Source organism: Sitophilus oryzae, unplaced genomic scaffold (assembly GCF_002938485.1).
Source record: "Sitophilus oryzae breed Bouriz unplaced genomic scaffold, Soryzae_2.0 scaffold_732_pilon_pilon, whole genome shotgun sequence".
Classification (NCBI taxonomy): domain Eukaryota; kingdom Metazoa; phylum Arthropoda; class Insecta; order Coleoptera; family Curculionidae; genus Sitophilus; species Sitophilus oryzae.
The window spans coordinates 1,185,109-1,205,297 of NW_022147343.1; the positions used below are offsets into that span (position 1 = coordinate 1,185,109).

General features: G+C 32.5%; 1 protein-coding gene across 9 annotated transcripts in view; it reads left to right on the forward strand.

Moving 5' to 3' along the window:
• LOC115888330 (bromodomain-containing protein 3-like) overlaps positions 1 to 20,189 on the forward strand; it is a 68,242-nt gene that overhangs the window by 970 nt on the left and 47,083 nt on the right. For all 9 annotated transcript variants that reach the window (XM_030908029.1, XM_030908026.1, XM_030908027.1 and 6 more), the window contains 10 exons: positions 962 to 1,074; positions 1,135 to 1,182; positions 1,244 to 1,413; positions 9,627 to 9,747; positions 9,977 to 10,156; positions 10,211 to 10,394; positions 13,060 to 13,277; positions 16,882 to 17,016; positions 17,376 to 17,540; positions 18,754 to 19,001. In XM_030908029.1, coding sequence (XP_030763889.1) covers positions 1,147 to 1,182; positions 1,244 to 1,413; positions 9,627 to 9,747; positions 9,977 to 10,156; positions 10,211 to 10,394; positions 13,060 to 13,277; positions 16,882 to 17,016; positions 17,376 to 17,540; positions 18,754 to 19,001 — 1,457 coding nt within the window. In that variant the 5' untranslated portion in view covers positions 962 to 1,074; positions 1,135 to 1,146. The remainder of the gene's footprint in view (positions 1 to 961; positions 1,075 to 1,134; positions 1,183 to 1,243; positions 1,414 to 9,626; positions 9,748 to 9,976; positions 10,157 to 10,210; positions 10,395 to 13,059; positions 13,278 to 16,881; positions 17,017 to 17,375; positions 17,541 to 18,753; positions 19,002 to 20,189) is intronic.

The window sequence follows — 20,189 nt, forward strand, 5'->3', positions numbered from 1 at the left end:
TTTTTATTCTAAAACATGATCTTTTTATATACTTAAATGGTAAACAACTCGCACAATCACTTTCTAGTTAATCTTGAGTAACGTGGCCTTATAAATGGAAATTCGAAGATTACGGTAGCGTTTTAAAACGTTTTTGAAGGTTAATAAACAAATTCAGTATTAGTATAAAAAATATAACACTAAAATAATAATAATTCAACTTGGATTGTTTGTATAGTAAAGGGGGTGTGGCGGGTATAAAAGTAAATACGAAATTTTGGTACTCTCAGGTGCCATTATTTTCAAGGTTTTGTCTAGAATTTATATAGGAAGTTCTTTGGCCAACTACCTGGCGGTGTACTTTTCTTTTGTTTGTTATTTATGATCTTGAAAAGCAGTCGCCTATTAAGTATACTTACCCTTTAATAGGTTTAATATAAATGTACCTAAAACCTTTTTAAATATTGTATATTTGGTATATTGGTATTAGTTGGGGATATTGGTATTATTTTAAATAAATTAGATTACATAAACGAGAGTTTTTCATTCCTAAATGAAAAAAACGATATTACTATACTAAAGTAATTCTTCAATATAAATTTAATACAATAATAATATTTAATTAATGATTTCTTTCTATTTATGATGTTAAAGGTACCTATTACGGATAATTGCCCTTTATTAGGTATATTACAAAAAATGTAAGACCCTTTTACACTAAATACATTACTTCACCTAAAACCTAAGTTCATTTTTAAGTGAAAACTATAGGTATCTAATACATATTCAATATTTGATATACAAACATATAGTTGCTTATTTCTGACTTATCATTAAGCATTTTAATTAGGTATTTATTGTCTTTCTTATAGGATATAACCATTATTTTTAATGATGCATTTTTATATTTTTGCTGCATATGCATTCTTTTATATTTTATGAATATGTAGGTACCTACTAGTCTTGATTTCTTTGATTACAGGAACAAGATACCATGACATTTGTTTAATGTCGTACCCTCCCTAAGCATGGGATGTATGGAACCTTTTTGGACCAGTTCTTGATAGGCTGAGGCAGTTTACATTTGCTTAACTGGTAGGGATTTGTTAAAATTTAATATTATAGTCATTTTAAACTATTTTATTATTTATTTAGTTAATGTAAGCAATGCAACAAGTGGAGGCTACAGTTCAAAATAACACAGTAAGTTATTCCGGAATTGTGTTTGTTTCAAGAGGATTATATGAGCAATGTGCAATTTCAGAGTGGTAAAATGAATGAACAGGCCTCATCTGGCAACGGTGTAGCTGCTCCACCAGCATCTGCTGCTACAATGGCCTCCCGTGAAGTTCGTGAGCCTCCACCAAGGAATGAGCCAGTGGTTGAACCCGTTAACGGTGTAGTTCAACCACTAGTAATGCCTCCTCCAGAGAGGTAAGTTTTGGAAAAAAATATATTTTTCATTTTATAGTCAGTAATTCAGTCTGACTACTGGGGGGTTTATGGATATTTTATGACTATACCTTTCAGAGGTTAATATTATTGTGGTCTTAAATAGAGGTATCAAATATTTGAAGACTAATTATCAGTTATTGCTTAACTTATTCTTAGCTAGTAATAAATATTTAATTGTTTTTTTTCATAACTCATATTGTCGCCTTCCGCACAGTGTTATCACTAACATTTTGAAAGTTTTACGATAGAGCGAAAAAAAGTCTTTTAGTGCGATCTAACAGTCCCTACAGTGTCGTAACTATAATAGCAAAGGCTGTGACATATGAAGACAAGATAAATGGCATACCTAACAAAAATTTAATTTTGAGACCACACTAATACTTTTTTTTTGGTCTACTGTACAATTTTCAAAATGTTAGTTAAGAAAATTTGTATTGAGGGCCTCAATATGAAGGATGTTCAAACAGTTATAAGTCTGTCCAACGATAGAATCCATGAAAGTCACAGTTGTGTCTTTCATTTTAATTCAGAGGTAAATTTTATTCTGTCGTTTTGTGGATGTCATCTGCCCAAAAATATTACCTGACTTGTTGGACAGGCTATACTCCATCTACAAAATTTCACTGTCATTTGATATATCTTCTGACTGTTTATGAAATAAAAAAAATTCTACCCTATAATTGTCAACTTAGAACAACAGTGACCACACTGAAACATTGCCAAGAAATTTATGTCTGAGTTTCTTTGGTTCTTGGCCACTTTAACTACAAGAAAGAAATATAAAAAATAAAAAAAAAAATATAAAAAATAAAGAAGAAATATAAAAAATACAGCAATGGAAATATAAAAAGAAATCTATGAAAGCGCCAGCTATCCTTTTTCTTCTGAAGCCTCCGCGTCAATGGGCGGATCGTTGATGTGTTATCACCTCTATCATCATGAAGGTCATTAGGAGTTAGATTTTGGTAAAACACCTTTGCCTCTGAGATTTCCAGGAATTTGGTGAAACGAAGTATGTTCCTGTATTTTGTACCATTTAAAGACTGTTTTCTATTAGTGGCATCGTTGATTGAAAGAATTGGGAAGATATGCAACCTAATGAGCGAATTCTTGACAAGGCTGATTTGATTTCCCCATGCGCCTCAAGTGCTTTACGGTGGAGGCAACAACTGTTCTGCAGTTAACGCATAAAACACTTATTTTCTCTAATTCGGCTAGCGATGGCATATCGAAGACGGTGTGGATCTGAAAGCGACAGTGTTGCCGACGTTTGACGAAAATATCTTGTAGCGTTTTTTTTTAAAACATTACCACTGCGAACGGCAGCTTTTCATTGGAGAGCAGTCGTGGGTAAGGTATTTCACTAGAGAGAAAACTAATCAATAACAATAAACAAAAAAATACATATATTGGGCGCCAGGCAGGTACAGAGAAAGAAAACACAGTTGTATATTACTTAAAACTAATTATTTATTCATGATGTTCGTTGCTGATACATGACATTGTAGAGTTCTAGTGAATATGTAGTGTTTATATGTCAAAGAAAGTAGTGTTAAGAGTTGTACTAAATATCTATAAAAGTAATACCATTACAAGACATAATGTAATGAAACCTAAGATCTAAATCATATTTTAAATATTAAATCGACATGAATGTTCTTAACAATCTAACCACTACACATAGTCTGTACGATATTACTTAAGTTGTACGTTATTGTTTAAGACTGAAAATGTTTTAAATGTTAAATGTAAAACTAGAACTTAAATCTACACTTAGCTGTTCTTTATGTAATCTTGCTTCAAACAGTAACAGCGTGAGGTGGTCTCGCATCTCTGTACTGTCTGTCGGCGATCCTGTTGGCCAAAACAACAAAAGAGGCCAGAATGAGGACACCATGAATCAATACAGCCGTAGCTACTGACTAGGCTTAGAAATGGAAGCGAAGCAGCATGGGACTTACGCTGAATAAACAACAAAAATTACTTACTATTACTTACGCTAACACAGAATAAACAACAAAAATAAAAATTCTTTTATAGTTACTAAATATGTAGTATAATAGAAAATAGTGGTTTAGTTGGCTTGGAAATGACTATTACTGACATTTACCATAATATTTTACATATGAAATAACAGCGATCTTCATTTCCAAGCCAACTCTGACGCCATTCTTTGTTTAATCATATAATATTATTATATTAAATTATTTCACGATAGAAAATCCGATTATTAACGTACTGTACCCAAAATCCGTAAATTTACGGATTAATCCGTAGTTCTGGCAACACTGTCTCCTGCAACCACCCACTCTGTCGACTGAAAGTGGAACTACGGTACAGTATTCTTTCACCGCTGTGCCGTAAACGACTATCAGCGCGCAGCGGCGCAGAGCTAAATTAAATCTCGGACAGGTTGGCTAGCGGCGATATAGTTGACAGCTAGATCTCGGACAGGTTTTGTGCCTCGAAATCGCCCGTAAGGTTGCGCATCTTCTCATTTCTTCAATCAACGGCGTTATGTTAAACATTGTTATGTATTTTCTGATTGGACAGACTTTAATGTAAAACCTCTGAGCCCACGGCCACACAGAAAGCGTTTTTTGCGATTTTACCGTTTTAAGCGTTTTTTTCGATTTGTGTCCATTAAAAACACGCAAAAGACGCGGCAAGCTCGTGTATTCCCGGCCCGTTCAACAATCAATCCTGTGAGAAAGAGATAGGCGAGATCGGCGCGGTTAGCGTTGAAGAGACGAAGATAAAAGATGCTGGGATTGAATTGTGGACGGGCCGGGGCATATATTCGGCGACAAACACAATCTACTGCTAGTGCCAGTTGTGTGTGTAAAAATAATAATTATTATTTGCCATTTATTTTACGAATTTTAGTTTATATGTGTATAGTGTATAGTTATTTTATGTTGTATTGTTGTGGTTACTTGTTATAGTTTTTATGTTGTAGTGTTGTGGTTACTTGTTGTAATTATAATATAATATAATAAAGAATTATAATTATATAATAGAATAGTAAATATATATTACTAGTTGCTAACGCAATTTTAGGACATGATTTATAAAACTTTTTGGAGTGAAACTTCTTTACGCACGCTGGTAGTAAACATTCAAGGCCGTGACATACGAGCTAGTGAGACGGCCCTGACACACGAGCTAGTTGTAACGAAAGGTGTTAACGGTTTAGAAATACGTAGTGACGCGACGTGTATTTGTGAGCAATCCATGTGTTTATTAAAAATATTGATATTTTAATACAAATTTTTTTAAAAGTGAATCAAATTATTACGTGTAAAAAACCATTTGTTACACGTAAAAAACTATTTTTTTATTTTACGCGAATAAAACTGTTATATGTAAAAAACAATTTTTTACGCGTATAAAACAATTTTTACTGGTAGAAAACTATTTTTTACGCGTATAAAACTATTTGTTAAACGTAAAAAACTATTTTTTTACGCAAAAAAATATATTTTTTACCTGTAAAAAACTTATAAATTTTAACACGTAAAAAACTATTTTTTACGCGTCAAGGACTTATTGTTTCTGGTAAAAAACCTTATTTACCCCAAAAAAATATTTTTTGTAAAAAACTATTTGTTACACGTAAAACATATTTTTTCTAAAAAAACTATTCTTTACCCGTAAAAAAACTAATTTTTACTTGTCAAAACCATTTGTTTCTGTTAAAAAAACCTTTTTTACGCAGAAAAAAAAACACTTTTTATGCATAAAAAAAATATTTTTTACGCGTAAGAAAATATTCCCTTAATTTATTACTTTTTCAACATTTCATTAATAGAATCTTCCTAAACAGTAGATATTCTCTATAAAAATATTTTTAGATAATATTCTAAACTGAAAAAATGCTATTACTATTTAATTTATTTTTATTGTATTATTAAATATTATGTTCGCCTATGACGGGGTCTCATAGAAAACGCTAAAGACGCTACAGAAAACAAATTGATTTGTTTTCATTTGCGTTTTTTTGCGAGACACGCCGACCGCTAGACGCTTTTGGTGGGGCCACTCCTATATAATCCCGTCATTTTGTTTTAGACGAAAAAGACGCTTCACGCTGAAAACGCAAAAGACGCTTTCTGTGTGGCCGTGCACTGACGAGGGGTAGAGGACTCAAAATTCAAAAACGTTTAGTTAGGACAGACTTTAATTGTAGAAGTTAAAATTGCCTGTTTTTAGAATCCTAAACTAGTTGCCAAAGTCTTATAATACATACGTCAATTCAACCTAACACATTTTTCTACCTTTAAACAATTTAAAATAATTTGTGTTAAAATAGATTGCAGTAGTTTAACTTTTTCATTTTTATATGCCCCTTTTTACAATCCATTGCTAGAGTTAAAAAAATTAAAAAATCTGTTATTTACTATAGATGGTCTATACCGAGGTCTATACTTACTTTGCTATAAATCATACATGCTGTTCAAAATTCTACGCCAAACTTTCTAAAATATATCTTTTTTGTTGTTTTTTTAATAACACCCTGTACATTATCTTCTTATTAGATGGAGAATTAAAAAATGAACATTTTTTGTATTTAAAGTATTTCAAAATTTTTCGGGGTTTTGCAGATACACGCAGAATTATATCATATGGCTCTTTCAACGGTAACATACGAGAGAAAAATCATCTAAACTAAATACCAAAATACCTAATATAATTTTGATTTCAGGACAGTTCTTGTCTTTTATTTTTCGGCGCACTATAGCCGGCGCCTGTACGGTCTATCTGCAACTGGGCGATATATAACTATGATATTAAAACAAAAACAAAATGTGTGTTTTTATTTATTTGTATAAGTTCTCTTATGGCATTTAGAGTTAAAAAACGAAACACAACAAAAGAGCGAAACCAAAGCACAAGTTCACTGACCGCCAAATAATTACTTATTTGAGTCCTTTCCGTATTTCCTCAAAACTATGCATTCTTGGGCTATTTTTTTTTCAACAGCCTTAGTACCATAGACTTAAAATAAAATATAGACTACACTATTTACATCTCAACGCGGACAAACAACCTTTTTTGTACACATGTTTACTTCTGGGTACAGTCGACCGAGCCTTCCTCATCCAGCCTATGTTGTCACGTCTTTAATATTATCAATATTTTTTTTCTTGTTATACACATATATTGAGATATTAATACTACAGTTTAATAAGTAGGTTTTAATATTCCATAGATGTATTAAATAGTCCTTATTCTACTAAATTATAAGTCGGATACTGTTTAATAAGGATAAGTTCTTTACAATATGACAACACCGATTAGAGGCGAGGGAGCCTATTCATTCATTTATTACCTTGTAGTACGTGTCGCACGTGTGCGGTAAAGCTTTGTTGCCGCTATCTCCGCGGCTGTATTAACGCATTTTCTTAGCTTGTAGTCCTTAATTGTTTATTTTATTGACTTTTTCTGTTCAAAAACTATAAAATATGGTTCGCCAGTGCCAAATTTGCAAGAAATTTGACTTTAATAATCCATTTAAGTCTTGAAACGACTTTTGACCGGTAGGCAACTCTCAATTTACCCATTGGGAGTCAGTGGCGTTGTTGTAGAAAGGCGCTTATTTAGATAATATTTTAGTAAAATGTAAAATCTGATTTTTTTCTCTTACATTACATTATTTACTTACTTACATTGTAACAAAATCATAATTATAACCCTGTTAATAATAAATAATGTTTTTATTAAAAATATATTCCGGTTTATTCTAAAATTATCTTCAGAATCTAAAATAACATACAAGAATTTTAAAATGATATTACATTATGAAACAATATTTTTTAATATACCGGGTCGTCTCAAAAGTGACTCAACCCTATAACTTTTTATTTTTTCAGATAAAAAAACAGATTTGTATGTTAGTAGGTATATGACATAAATTAGGATTTATTGACGTATTCAATTGTTTTTGGTCTCTTCCTGTTTCACCGAAATGATTACATCTTTTGATTTTTAAAGGCACCCTCGGTATATTGCTACTTTATTCGATAAAAAATGACACTCTTTTGAAAAACTTTTGACATTGTCGCTTAAAAACATATCCTATTTTAAATTTCAATCCAGTTTTTTTCAATCCACTAAGTTTTAATCAAGGAGCCTTGGAAAAATAGTTTTGATCGTCTAATAGGTTTTGTGTCTTGTCTAGGCCGGTTAAAAGATGTACAAATCGTATTTTTAATCATACATATGTCAATTTTTTCAAATGGAACAAGGGTGACTCATTAGCATATTTGGAAAAAGCATTTTTTTATGAATATATTGATACCACACACTTGGTATTTCGAGTCAAATTGTCGTTATGAACTGCGTGTTACAATTACAATTAAACCATATGCGAAAATATCAAAAGTTGACATATGATATGTCATTCTATTCAGAGTGTCATTTTCTATCGAATAAAGTAGAAATATACCGAGGGTGCCGTTTAAAAATTAAAAGTTATAGTCATTTCCGGTGAAACAGGAAGTGACCAAAAACAATTGAATGCGTCAATCAATCCTAATTTATTTCATAAAAAATTATGGGGATGAGCCACTTTTGAGACGCACCCGGTATAATAAAGACAGTACCGAGTTAAATAAATGTAGTTTTTATTTTATCCACTTCCTATCACCTTCCTTGCTTTAATGGAACAGATTTATGTTTTCTCTAATTTACATAATAAGACATCACTTAACCAGAAAAAAAATTACAACAATCATATTTTTTTCTCTCCCTGTCGCCGATTCTATTATATCTGTGGAATAGATCCTGTTTTGATTAATATTAGGGTTGTAAATGTTTGACTAAAATTAATAATTTAGTATTAATTTCAAAAATTACCTAATTTCGATTATAAAATTTCTTCTATAACGTGTATTTTATTATTTTTATCCTTTTTGGACTCTAAATTGTTTTTTCTAAACTTTTATTTAAAAACCTGTCCTAAATCTTAATAAAATATAAAAAGTTTAAATACGATATATTTTTAATTTAATTATAGCTTCATTAAAATAAAAAATTACCCGGCTATGATACGGAGAGTTCAGGTGTACTTGAGAAACGAAAGACAGTGTTGTGTTTTTCGGCAGAGTCGTCAGGGAACGACCGTTATGACAGAGACAACCTATCTATCGCTCGTGTCGCACTCGTTATAACCTAAAATAATAACACAACAATAACAAGACAGTGTCTGACCGCATGTTCCAGCTATTCATGTTCCAGCTATTATGAATGAGATGCTCAGTCTATATTTTATTTTAAGTCTATGCTTAGTACTTAGAGCACCGTAATTTTTTTCGATAAGCCACGGTTGCTGTCAACCTAAAAATTTTTATTTGAGGTTATGTTACTTTATCCAAATTATTATATCCAAGTTAATGCCACTCCTAAAATGTATCGCATTTAACAATACAAATCTTTAAATATTATAGGATTTCACCTCTCGCTTGGCAGGGGGCAAAATGTAAACATCATCCGAGATTGTCGCAATTGAACATACGGTCTAAATCGTAATAGTCGTTAACGGTCTAGTCTGTATGTGAAATATCATTCCATCTATAAACGATCTATGCTATTTAGACCATATAGATATGACTTAGACCATATACATATAGTCTGTTTTCATATATGGCCTGTAACATAAATATATATTAAAATTTAATTGTAATGAATAATGTAATTTGAAGTAATCTAAAAATGTTTAGTCAACTTTTGTTTATTTTTTACCAAAAGACGTGTGGCCACGTTTTTTGGAATAAATGTAAAATAGTTTCTCCAAAAAATCCTATATGGGTATTTCGCCACTGCACTGCAAGAAAATCTACAAAATAAAATAGTTATTTTTTGTAAACATTTCTGGCGTTAAACCCAAATAGAAACTACTTGTCAGAAGTTATGTTTACAGTTATACAAATTTGCCCAACAAAGAAAAAAATGCTTAACGTTTCGGAAAGTTTATCTCTTTCCGTCGTCGGAAGCAAAAAAAAACAAAGAATAAAGAAAAAAAACTATTTAAAATATTTAAATTCAACTATTCGAGAACACTTTAGTTTTTTTAAAACAGATACGTCTACAAGAAACCGTTGACGTTCTGAACAGAGGTACTGATTGAACAAATCAGGACAGGTTATGTGATGACACCAAAACCAACCAACAGATTATATGATTTTTTCCAGACCTGGCAGGATCACCAATCAATTGCAGTTTCTGCAAAAGACTGTACTTAAAGCGATCTGGAAGCATCAGTTTGTATGGCCTTTCCAACAGCCTGTAGATGCCAAGAAACTAAACTTGCCGGTAGGATATTTTTTGTATATAGTATTTGGTCGAAATTAAGTAAAAAAAATCCAACCTCCTATTCCAATTGACTTTGGAAAAACTATACCTATTATAATAAATATTTACTTTAGTAAGTGAAATATTCTTATATTACGATTGCTAAAGTTCAAAAAACTAGAACTGAACTTTATTAGTATCTTCATATATTCTAATTTAAAAATTATTGATTAACTAACTCGATGTTTAGGACTACCACAAGATTATCAAGCAACCAATGGACTTGGGTACAATAAAAAAGCGCTTAGAAAACAACTACTATTGGTCGGGCAAGGAATGCATTCAAGATTTCAACACAATGTTTACAAATTGTTATGTATATAATAAACCAGGCGAGGACGTGGTCGTAATGGCCCAAACTTTGGAGAAGGTACCTAATATTAAACGTATATTAAGGCCTTAAACTTAACACTAGATTTTACAGGTTTTCTTGACGAAAGTGGCTGACATGCCTAAGGAAGAATTTGTAGTAGAGACACAAGCCAAAGGTGCAAAAGGTAAAAAAGGTAGAACTAGTACTGGACCTACTGGAGTTACTACCCCAGGTAGAGGAAGACCACCAGCAACTGTGTCATCCACAGTATCAAATCCTGTAGCTACAACAACAGGTATGTTATATAAGTTTGGAAATATACAGGGTGATCCAAACTGTATTTCGGAAAGTTCAGCAGCATATTCTGCACACAAAATAAGTAAAGAAATTCGTATAAATGTATGTTCTAAAATGCTTAGTTTCGGAGGTACAGGGTGTAGAAGTTTCATTTTTATTTCGATTTTTTCCATATAATTTCTGAAGTAACGTCAATATTTGGATGGAAATTGGTGTCTGGCAGTTTTTTTTTGACATGAGAAATTTGATTTTTTACCTACATTTTATCTGGTTTGAAGAGTAATAACTTTTTGTCCGTACCTGTATAAAACTATTAAGTAAAAAAATATACATTTACGACGTTTTTTGTGTAAAAAAGGTTTCTTGGTAAAAATCGCGACGTGCAATGGTTTTAGAGATATTTGGAATCGAAATTATCAATACCTGTCATCATTGACATAAATTAAACATGTTGACTAAATAGTTATTAGACTGAAATCATAAATTTTAAATGTTTTTGTGCCAAAAGTTCAACAGAAACTGTTCATCATTTTTTCAAAGACAAATGTATGATGAAAAAAAGTTCTCAAATTTGTAATTTCAGTCAAATAACTATCTACTCAACATGTTTATTTTTTGTCAAAGTGACATGTATTGACTATTTCGATTCTAAATATCTTGAGAGCGGTTGCTCGTAGCGATTTTTACTAAGAGACATTTATTACGTAAAAAATCACGGAAATGTATATTTTTTCACTTAGTAGTTTTATACACGTACGGACGAAAAGTTATTACTCTTTAGAATTTAGAATTTAGAATGAGTGGGAGGGGGGTTAATCACTTCGACCTTACAGATCCATTGTGTCCCCCTTTCTTGAATCATAACTCATCATACAGTCCCAGGGCTTTGACAAAAGCCAGTATCTGGGACGGTTTTATAGAGGGTAGTTCTCCATCTCCAATATCAGTCGTACCAAAATTCATGGCACGAATGGTTGTCGTCTCGGCGCACTCAGTGATGAGGTGTACTGGTGTTTCACCATCTTCCCCACAGAATCTGCATTCGCCGTTTCTTCTTAGTTTCAATCTACTGAGGTGTTCATTGAGGAGACAGTGTCCTGTTAAAACCCCGTGACAATCCGAAGATTGTTCTTACTCAGACCCAGGAAGATCTGTGATTTTTCTTGATCATAAGCCCTCAGAAACTTCTTCGAGTGTCCTAGACCATTGCAAGATTTCCATTCCAGGTTGCGGATGGAATCTTCCAAGTTCTTGAGTTCCGCCTTGAGTTGGTTACCACTTGGAAAGCAGAACGGTTCTGGTCCAGTTAGTGGAGTGTTCGCTCCTTTCCTAGCTAGATTATTTGCTTTTTCATTGCCTTCTATCCCTTGGTGAGCAGGCACCCAGTGTAGGAGGACTTTGTTTTCTTTGGCTAATTTATTCAGCTTCTCTATGCATATTACTCTTATAAACAGTTAAAACAAATGTAGGTGGCGCAACCTACAAGTAGGAGTCATATTGATATCAAAATCCCCAAATTTCTCTTGTCAAAAAACTTCCAGACACCAATTTTCATCTAAATATTGACGCTATTTCAGAAATTATTTGGAAAAAATCGAAATAAAAATGAAACTTCTACACCCTGTATCTCCGAAACTAAGCATTTTAGGACAAACAAATTTTTTTATTTATTTTTATCTGCAGAAGTTTCCAGAATACAGTTCGGACCACCCTGTATAATCTAAGTTTTTCATATACATTGATCTATCTCATTCTATTTCCTTTCATATACATTGATCTATCTCATTCTATTTCCTGATAAAGTTATTAGTAAACAGAATGCTAAATTTTACTATTTCAAGAATACTTGAGTTATTCTGCGATAATGCTTTTTAAAATTAAACATTTTTTTACAATTAACTTATATCTGGCTATTTGTGTCATGCATGGAGGAATAAGAGAGGGGAGATGCTACTACACGTATTTCTGTAGAATAAAAACAGTCTCACTTCGTTGTTTGGGCGGGGCCAAAAGTGTACCCTTTAGACAGGACCTGATTAAGTAAATCTTCAAATAATAAAAACAAACAATGATTAAAATTTGCCTTCAGCTAATGTAAAATCATTAATGTGTAATATTAATCGTGTGTATCGCAATGAACAAATTACTTGGCATTACTCCACCAAAGTTAAAATAAGCATAAAATACTAATTAATGTTCATTCGTTAATTTGGTCATTACGGACCTGCGCGCTGTTTACGTTACCTCTGAAATGTTACGCCGGTGAGTTTCTTCGAGTCGATACCCTTCCTGCTCTTACAACTGCGTACAGCACACGACACCATGGTTTTTAAGGTTTTTGTAATAGAAAACACTCAAATTATCGATGAAAAACATTAAATTTTGAGAAAAATGCACAAATTACAAAAAGTACCACAATCAAATATGGCGGGCTGCTAGATGAAGCTCTTTTCGCAACAGCTGTAGCACCTCCCCTCTCTTATTCCTCCGTTAGTTATTTAAATTTATTTAAAATAGTGTTAGTTCCAGTATAACATGATGGCAAGACATTTGAAACCTGAATTCTTTTGTTGATTATTTTCAACTGATTATACCGATATCTATTTTAATGAGTTAGAGAAGAAGAGTCTTATTTTTATACAACTTTTTATTATTTCTTACAGGTTCTATGGGTATTCCTTTGGGTACCAGCGCCCCAGTCACAGTTCCGGGCAGTACCGCTACCACCACCATAGCACAACCCAACAATGCCCAAGTCACGCCTATTACTCCTACGGGGCCCTCTTACGCTGCTGCTCAGGCCATGGACACTCCAGTATCCGCGCTGGGCGTGGTACCTCCTGCCCAGCCGGCCAAGAGCAAAAAGGGCGTTAAGAGAAAGGTAAGGAAAATTGTTTTGACAGATACCACTTTTTTTCGAAAATATAGATACTAAAACCATATTTACCAAGAATAATTTCGTTCGTTCTGAGTTTTTTACTTTCATTTAAATAACATTTATGTAGTTTCTTGTGAACTAGATTTAAATGTTGTGATATGTCTGTTTCCGCATAAAATGCACTGGATAGATGTGCAACAATAAATTCATTGATTAAAACGGACAAACAGGATAATTGGAATGATTCAAAATGAATTACAGTATTTTACTGAAATAATTCAGTCATTACGGGGAATGCCAGAGATCCACAGACAAACGAGGTATCAATTGGAGAGTTACGTTGTTTGCCGGCAATACGCTAAAGGCGAGATGACACGGTTAAAGACATAATTATACTGCGCGCGTCTACGTATAATATTAACTGTTTAATCAGAGTTGAGTTTGAAAGCTTTTTAACATCAAAGTAAGTAGGCTGCCTTCCAACTCGACTTTGATGAAATGGTTGATATCATACAAACAGCGTAAAAGTGAGACCTACGACATCTATATACGGTAGTCGCAAAACATTTTCCGATGCACGTCATCAATCATATCGAAATTGACACTAAAGCATATAAACCTGACTAAAGGAAATTTTGGTAAAAAATGTTTGAATTTGTTGTATAATTTAAAATGCCGAGCATATCTTCTTCATTTTACTTTATAGAGCAAATTATTGTAACAGATATCTAGATTAAAGCTACAACAATTATTTTAAACCGAATTTTATTATCGCTATGTTGGTCACATTGCACCGTGTTCAGCAACGTTGATTGACAATTATCATGTCAGTCGTTATTTTGTATAATATCGTGTTGTTGTGAATCTTTGTGAGTAATTCTCGTTTTTTGTCTATTTTCATAGTATTTTTTTAAAAATTGTACTTTTAAGCACAAACAATTCTTTTAAGAACTAAATTTTCGAGCTTTTGTATTACATTTCTTGAGATTGTGTGTTGAAAATATGCCGAAGCATTTAAACAGTCCAAGTAAAGAGCTTGTAGCTTCACTGATAAACTATTTTGAAGGAGAACGTGACAATAAAGGCCAATATACACGTCTGGTAATGTCAGATCTAGGCATAGGAATTACATGCATTGGAATGAAACGCCTATAAAAAGTCTAAGCTTAAACAGAGATGGATAACAACTTCCCCGTTTCCACTTCCACTGTGACTGTCGAGTTAGACAAACTCCAATAAGACAACAAATTTTGGAAATAGCACCGCCTCCGCGCCGCCTCCCACCCACCTGCCCTTTATCGCCATCAATATTATTTCTCTTTCCGCGCCTCCGCGTCGCGCCAGCGCGCCAGGCCACCACAGAGTTGCCAGGTCTACCGATTTCGTCTGTAAGCTACCTATCTACCGATTTAAACAAAAGTCTAGAGATATGTTCAACTGCGTCTTTAGCCTTTACAATAGAAGCACTTTTAAAAATCTAACACATTTATGTGACTATCGCATCGTAAACCGTATAATCTGACATTCGTAAATATTATTGTTTATTAAATTTTGTTTAGAAATTATAGGTCATCGTTCTGTCTGGTTGCATAATTGCGGAGATATTCTCAAACATTCGTATTATCCTTTTCTCCGGCATTTCCGAAGATGATATCTTTAGAAAATATTTTGTCTTATTCATCTACTAAGTTGAACCCGCATTTCTCCCCAAAAAAAATAAACAAAGAAATAAATCTAAGTTAAGAAACAAACTAAATACGGACAAATATTTGTGTGTTTCTTCTGTCTAAAAAATATAATAATAAAAGAGAGTTGAGAGTTAACAGTTTTCCCATTGAAATGAAATTAATTCTAGATATGAGTTAACCAATTTTGTACAAAGGTAAACAGTAACTGATACCCCTACTTATTAGTTTTAAATGTTTTTATTAATATATGAATATTATTTAAGTTAATAATATTTTTTGATATTAAATGATATTATACCTAGCTATTTATAATTCTTATTATATTTATTTTGTTTGTATTTTATTTGCGTATTTAATTCTAGGAACACATAAAAATGCAAATTTTGTACTTTAATATAATTATTTAATATTTTATTTTGTTTGTGCAGTTTATTATACTTTTGATTTTTGACTGATTATTTAAATATCGATATTTGTTAACAAAAGAAAGTCGTAAAATATTATCTAATTATTTTATTTAATAAAGCTTTTGATTTATAAATAAAAGATCATCAAATAGGAAAGAAATAAATTTACTATTTAAGAAATCTGGCAACCCTGTCCTGCCACTCATTACTAAGTTCTTTTCGGAATTTTTTTCGTTTGTCGAAATTCCACCGCCGACGCGAAGCAGACGCTTGTGGTCCCGCCCCCTCTCCCAGAAACGATCTTCTCACTCATCGTGTCACTTCTTCTAATCAGTGGAAGGGAAAACAGAGTTATCTGTCTTTGTTACACTGCAGGGTAGACTGCAGCCGTGTCATCTTTTTTTATCGCAATGAGAATCTCCTATTGCTAATAGTAGCTTTGCCAAACCCGTATAAAGGATAATTTATTACCCTTGACTGTGGTCAGAGAAGTAAGTTTGATTGGTAAGCACATTATATACCACTTTCAAAGTTATTTCTACGTTTGTTTTTATTAAATTCTGTGATTATTAGTTTGTGCATTAATGGCACCCTCTTACTTGTTATTACCACTTGTGGTGTTGTAAGATGTACATCAATAGCAAAATAAAACACTAAATCACCACAATACACCAAAACACTTTTACTTTTACATTGGACGCGCGTTTCACTAACCATGTTAGCATCATCAGCAGATGATTATGATTATGTTAATTATATTAATCATTTATACAGATACGTAATAATTGTCATTATTTCTCTGTATAATTATGATTATGTTAATTATATTAATCATCTGCTGATGATGCTAATATGGTTAGTGAAACGCGCGTCCAGTGTAAAAGTAAAAGTGTTTTGGTGTATTTTGGTGATTTAGTATTTTATTTTGCTGTGTAATGCCTAAAGATTTCAACCCCCCACCAACCGTAATTAATGTACATCAATAAATAAAAAATAACCCATAATAACGCTTAGAATAATCTTCATAATGGGCTCGTTTTTGCCAATTTGTAAGAAGTAAAATAAGCTTTAAAACAAATCAATTAATTTCTAAAATATTAATTATTAAATTTAAAATAAAACGTAAAAATCTTTAAAAAAATGATATACATATTGTTAACTGGACAGTTACTTATAGGGGAACAGAATGGCAACACTGCCTTATAGGGTTTTCTGTCGACTCGTCCCGTCGCGTCGTCTATCGACATCGAACTAGACATTTCAGGGAATGACGGTTTTGAGTATATGACACCGACTTATACACTAAATCCTCGTGAAATAAGTACTCGAACAGCATGAGATTACGACAGAGATAGTACTACACTCTACGCTATTCTATTTTTCTCGAATATTGGATATACTATATAAGAATGTGTGTATTTGTGTAATTGTCATTATGTCTCTGTATAATTGTCTTTATGGTCCTTTTTTACGTTTTATTTTTATTTTCTTACATTTATTTTTGTTTAACAGGCTGATACTACCACGCCGGCCACAGCTTATGATTACCTTCCATCTGGCGCTGATTCGAATTCCTCGTCGTCCGCGAGCAAGATCTCCAAACGTCGAGAATCCGGTCGCCAGATAAAGAAGCCTCTACGTAATCAGGTAAATTTACAGTTTGTAAATGGACTAGATAGATCATAATATACTAATATAATCGATGTCACATAATTATCTTAACTACACAGCAATGACAAGGGCGATTTTTAAAAAATTTAAGATATAAAGTATGTATTTTTTGTATCTGTGAATTTTAACAATAATTAAAATTTACAGTAATAGTACTGTATAATTGAATAAAAGAATGTGTCAAGTTACCTTCAAAATAACAATTATATGGTGTCATTGATAGTTATTTCTAAGGTACTTAGCTTACTTGGCACATATTCACATTTTATGTTTTTTTATTAATTATTGTGATTTTCATATTTCATACATATTAAATGTGATTGTGTCTGTTTTAGGAGCTGGACGGTTTGGGGCCTTATGGAGGTTCAGCGGCGGCTGGTGCTGTACCATCACCAGCAGCTCAGGCCGGGGCGCACGCGCTTAAAAACAAGGAAAAACTCAATGACACATTAAAAGCCTGCAATGAGATACTGAAAGAACTCTTTTCAAAGAAACATTGTGTAAGTTTTTTTTGCAGTTTTATTGCTTTCTATAAGCTATCTGATTTAACTTAATTTATTTAGTTATAATATATCTATAGTCTTCCAACGACTAAATATACGGAATTACGTCTAAATAGATACAGAATTTCTATTTGTCATTTTTAAAATAAATTGTAAATAATCTTGTTATTTAAATTTTTGCCACTTATTCTCATATTCACAAAAAACTACAACATTCAAAAAGAAAACTGATAGTAGGTCAATATAACAGTTATTGTTCTTTTTTTTTGCTTATTGCCTTTATTAAATTTTATCGCAATTTACATAAAATTGAGAGAGAAGTAAGTTTGATTGGTAAGCACATTATATCACTTTCAAAATTATTTCTTATTTCGATTTGTAGCAAGTAGCTGCTGCCTTAAATTTAAATATTGCTACTGTGAATGTTAGTGAAGTGACTACTGTTAATAAATAAATTACAAAATATTAGTTATCAAATTAAAAATAAAACGTAAACATCTTTATAAAATGATGTAATAAATATATTATGTCCCAATTTTACATTAAGATTCATCTCATAAATTCATGACAATCTGGCAGCCCTGTTGCCATCGCTTGTCACTCAAAGTTGATCACGTTCATCGGAAATTGTTTTGGAATTACTTTATAATAGTGATGGGATAACTCGAGCGAAAATTCGCTCGAATACTCGATTATTGAAATAACCGACATCATTGCAAGTGACGAGTACCAAGCGATGAACGCAAGCTTTCCTAGAATGAAATAAATTGAAATCCGATTTTAATGTGACATACTCGATTAAAAGCCGAGCGAATTTTTTACATACATTGCAGGTAGCAAATTTATACGACGTCGTATATATATTTATCCGTTGCGTATCTGAGGGACATTTTACGACCTACTTCGACAATGCTTTGAAATAAACTAAATCAAGCGATCAAGCGAATCGCTCTCCGCTTGCTACTTGCCATTCATCACTGCGCACGCAACTTACTGCTTGGCGTTAACGAGTACTTACAACAAGCGACGGGTGAAAAACCGTATTTTTAAATACGAGTGATATTTCGTTCGAGCGATCACTCGATTATTGCAATCGCTTGAAACTCGAGTACTCGATTAATGAAATTAATCGTTTTTTTCCCATCACTAATTTACAACATGTTTCGTTGCAACATTTGATCTTATAACAAAAAATTCAATTAAATTCCAGAGTTATGCTTGGCCTTTCTACAAACCGGTAGATGCGGAACTGTTAGGTTTACATGACTACCACGACATTATAAAGAAACCCATGGATCTCGGAACAGTGAAGGAAAAGATGGACAATCGCGAATACCGTTCGGCGCAGGAATTCGCGCAGGACGTGCGGTTAATCTTTACCAACTGTTACAAGTACAACCCCTCGGATCATGACGTGGTCGCCATGGCCAGGAAACTTCAGGACGTGTTCGAAGTCAAGTAAGTTGCACAACAAATACCATTATTCACGCATTACTAACAAAACACTCATATCCATAAATACTAATGGCTATATGTTATTAATGCTTTATCTAAGAATATTTTAGCATGTTGTGTTCCATCTTAGGTCAGTGACGATTTATAGCACTTAATAGCACTGTTGTTTTTTTTTAAATATATCACCTTTATTTGACTTCATTGGTATTTTAAGTTTGATGGCCCTCTAGCGGACAAACGAAGCACTTTTGCATAGAGGTAAATTGTGTCGATATTTTGATTTCAGAAATACGTAGTAGTTCTTTGTCCACGGAATATTGGGACACCCTGTATATATTTTTGTAGCGATAATTTTATATTCTGGACATACTGCAACTGACAAAACTTAGGACAGAGTCGCCAGATTCACAGTCAATGGAGGTAGTACAAATTCTTAGTAGCCCTTCAGTTAACGTTCATAGATTATATTTTTTCTTGTTGTGGGAAACAAAATCAGAATACAATTTAAAATACTTTAATTAAAAAATCTAATTATTGTTTTTTTACTGTGTGTGTGATATACATATCTGTTTAATATTTATAAAGACTATTATCAAATAAACCTATCTATTTTTGTAAAGTTTAATCAAATCTCTTTGCATATATAAAGAATCTTGCAGCAGTGACACAGCTATAGATACCTAAACCATTAATGGGTATCAATAAACATATTACAGCCGTACCAAAAAATTAAATTAATTAAATTGTAATTGATGTATAAAACCAATAAGTTTAATTTATATTATATATTTGTACAAAAAAAATACATTTACTTCTAGTTTGGTTCTTCGTCCACGTTTGTTTATGGAGTGTTTACGCCAGTCTCAGGACCCATTATATGGACATATATTGCTTGTTGAATTGCTTTATTTGACTGCTGTGGGTATTGCAAATAAAGATTTATTTCATATTTTATCTTCTGCCAAATAACCTCAGTAAGGTTAGCGGTATGGTTTTTTTAAAATTTGAAAAGATCGATTAACACCACACTGCTTTTTAAAATTTTAATTAGCATATCGGATAAATTTATTTGTTTTTATATTATATGAGAGGTCGAAAGTAAGAGTGGGATAAAATTTTGTTCAAAGCAAAAGTGGGTTTAAATTTTCTCTAAGATCAAAAATAGCATATACATCACAACTTTGGGCAAAA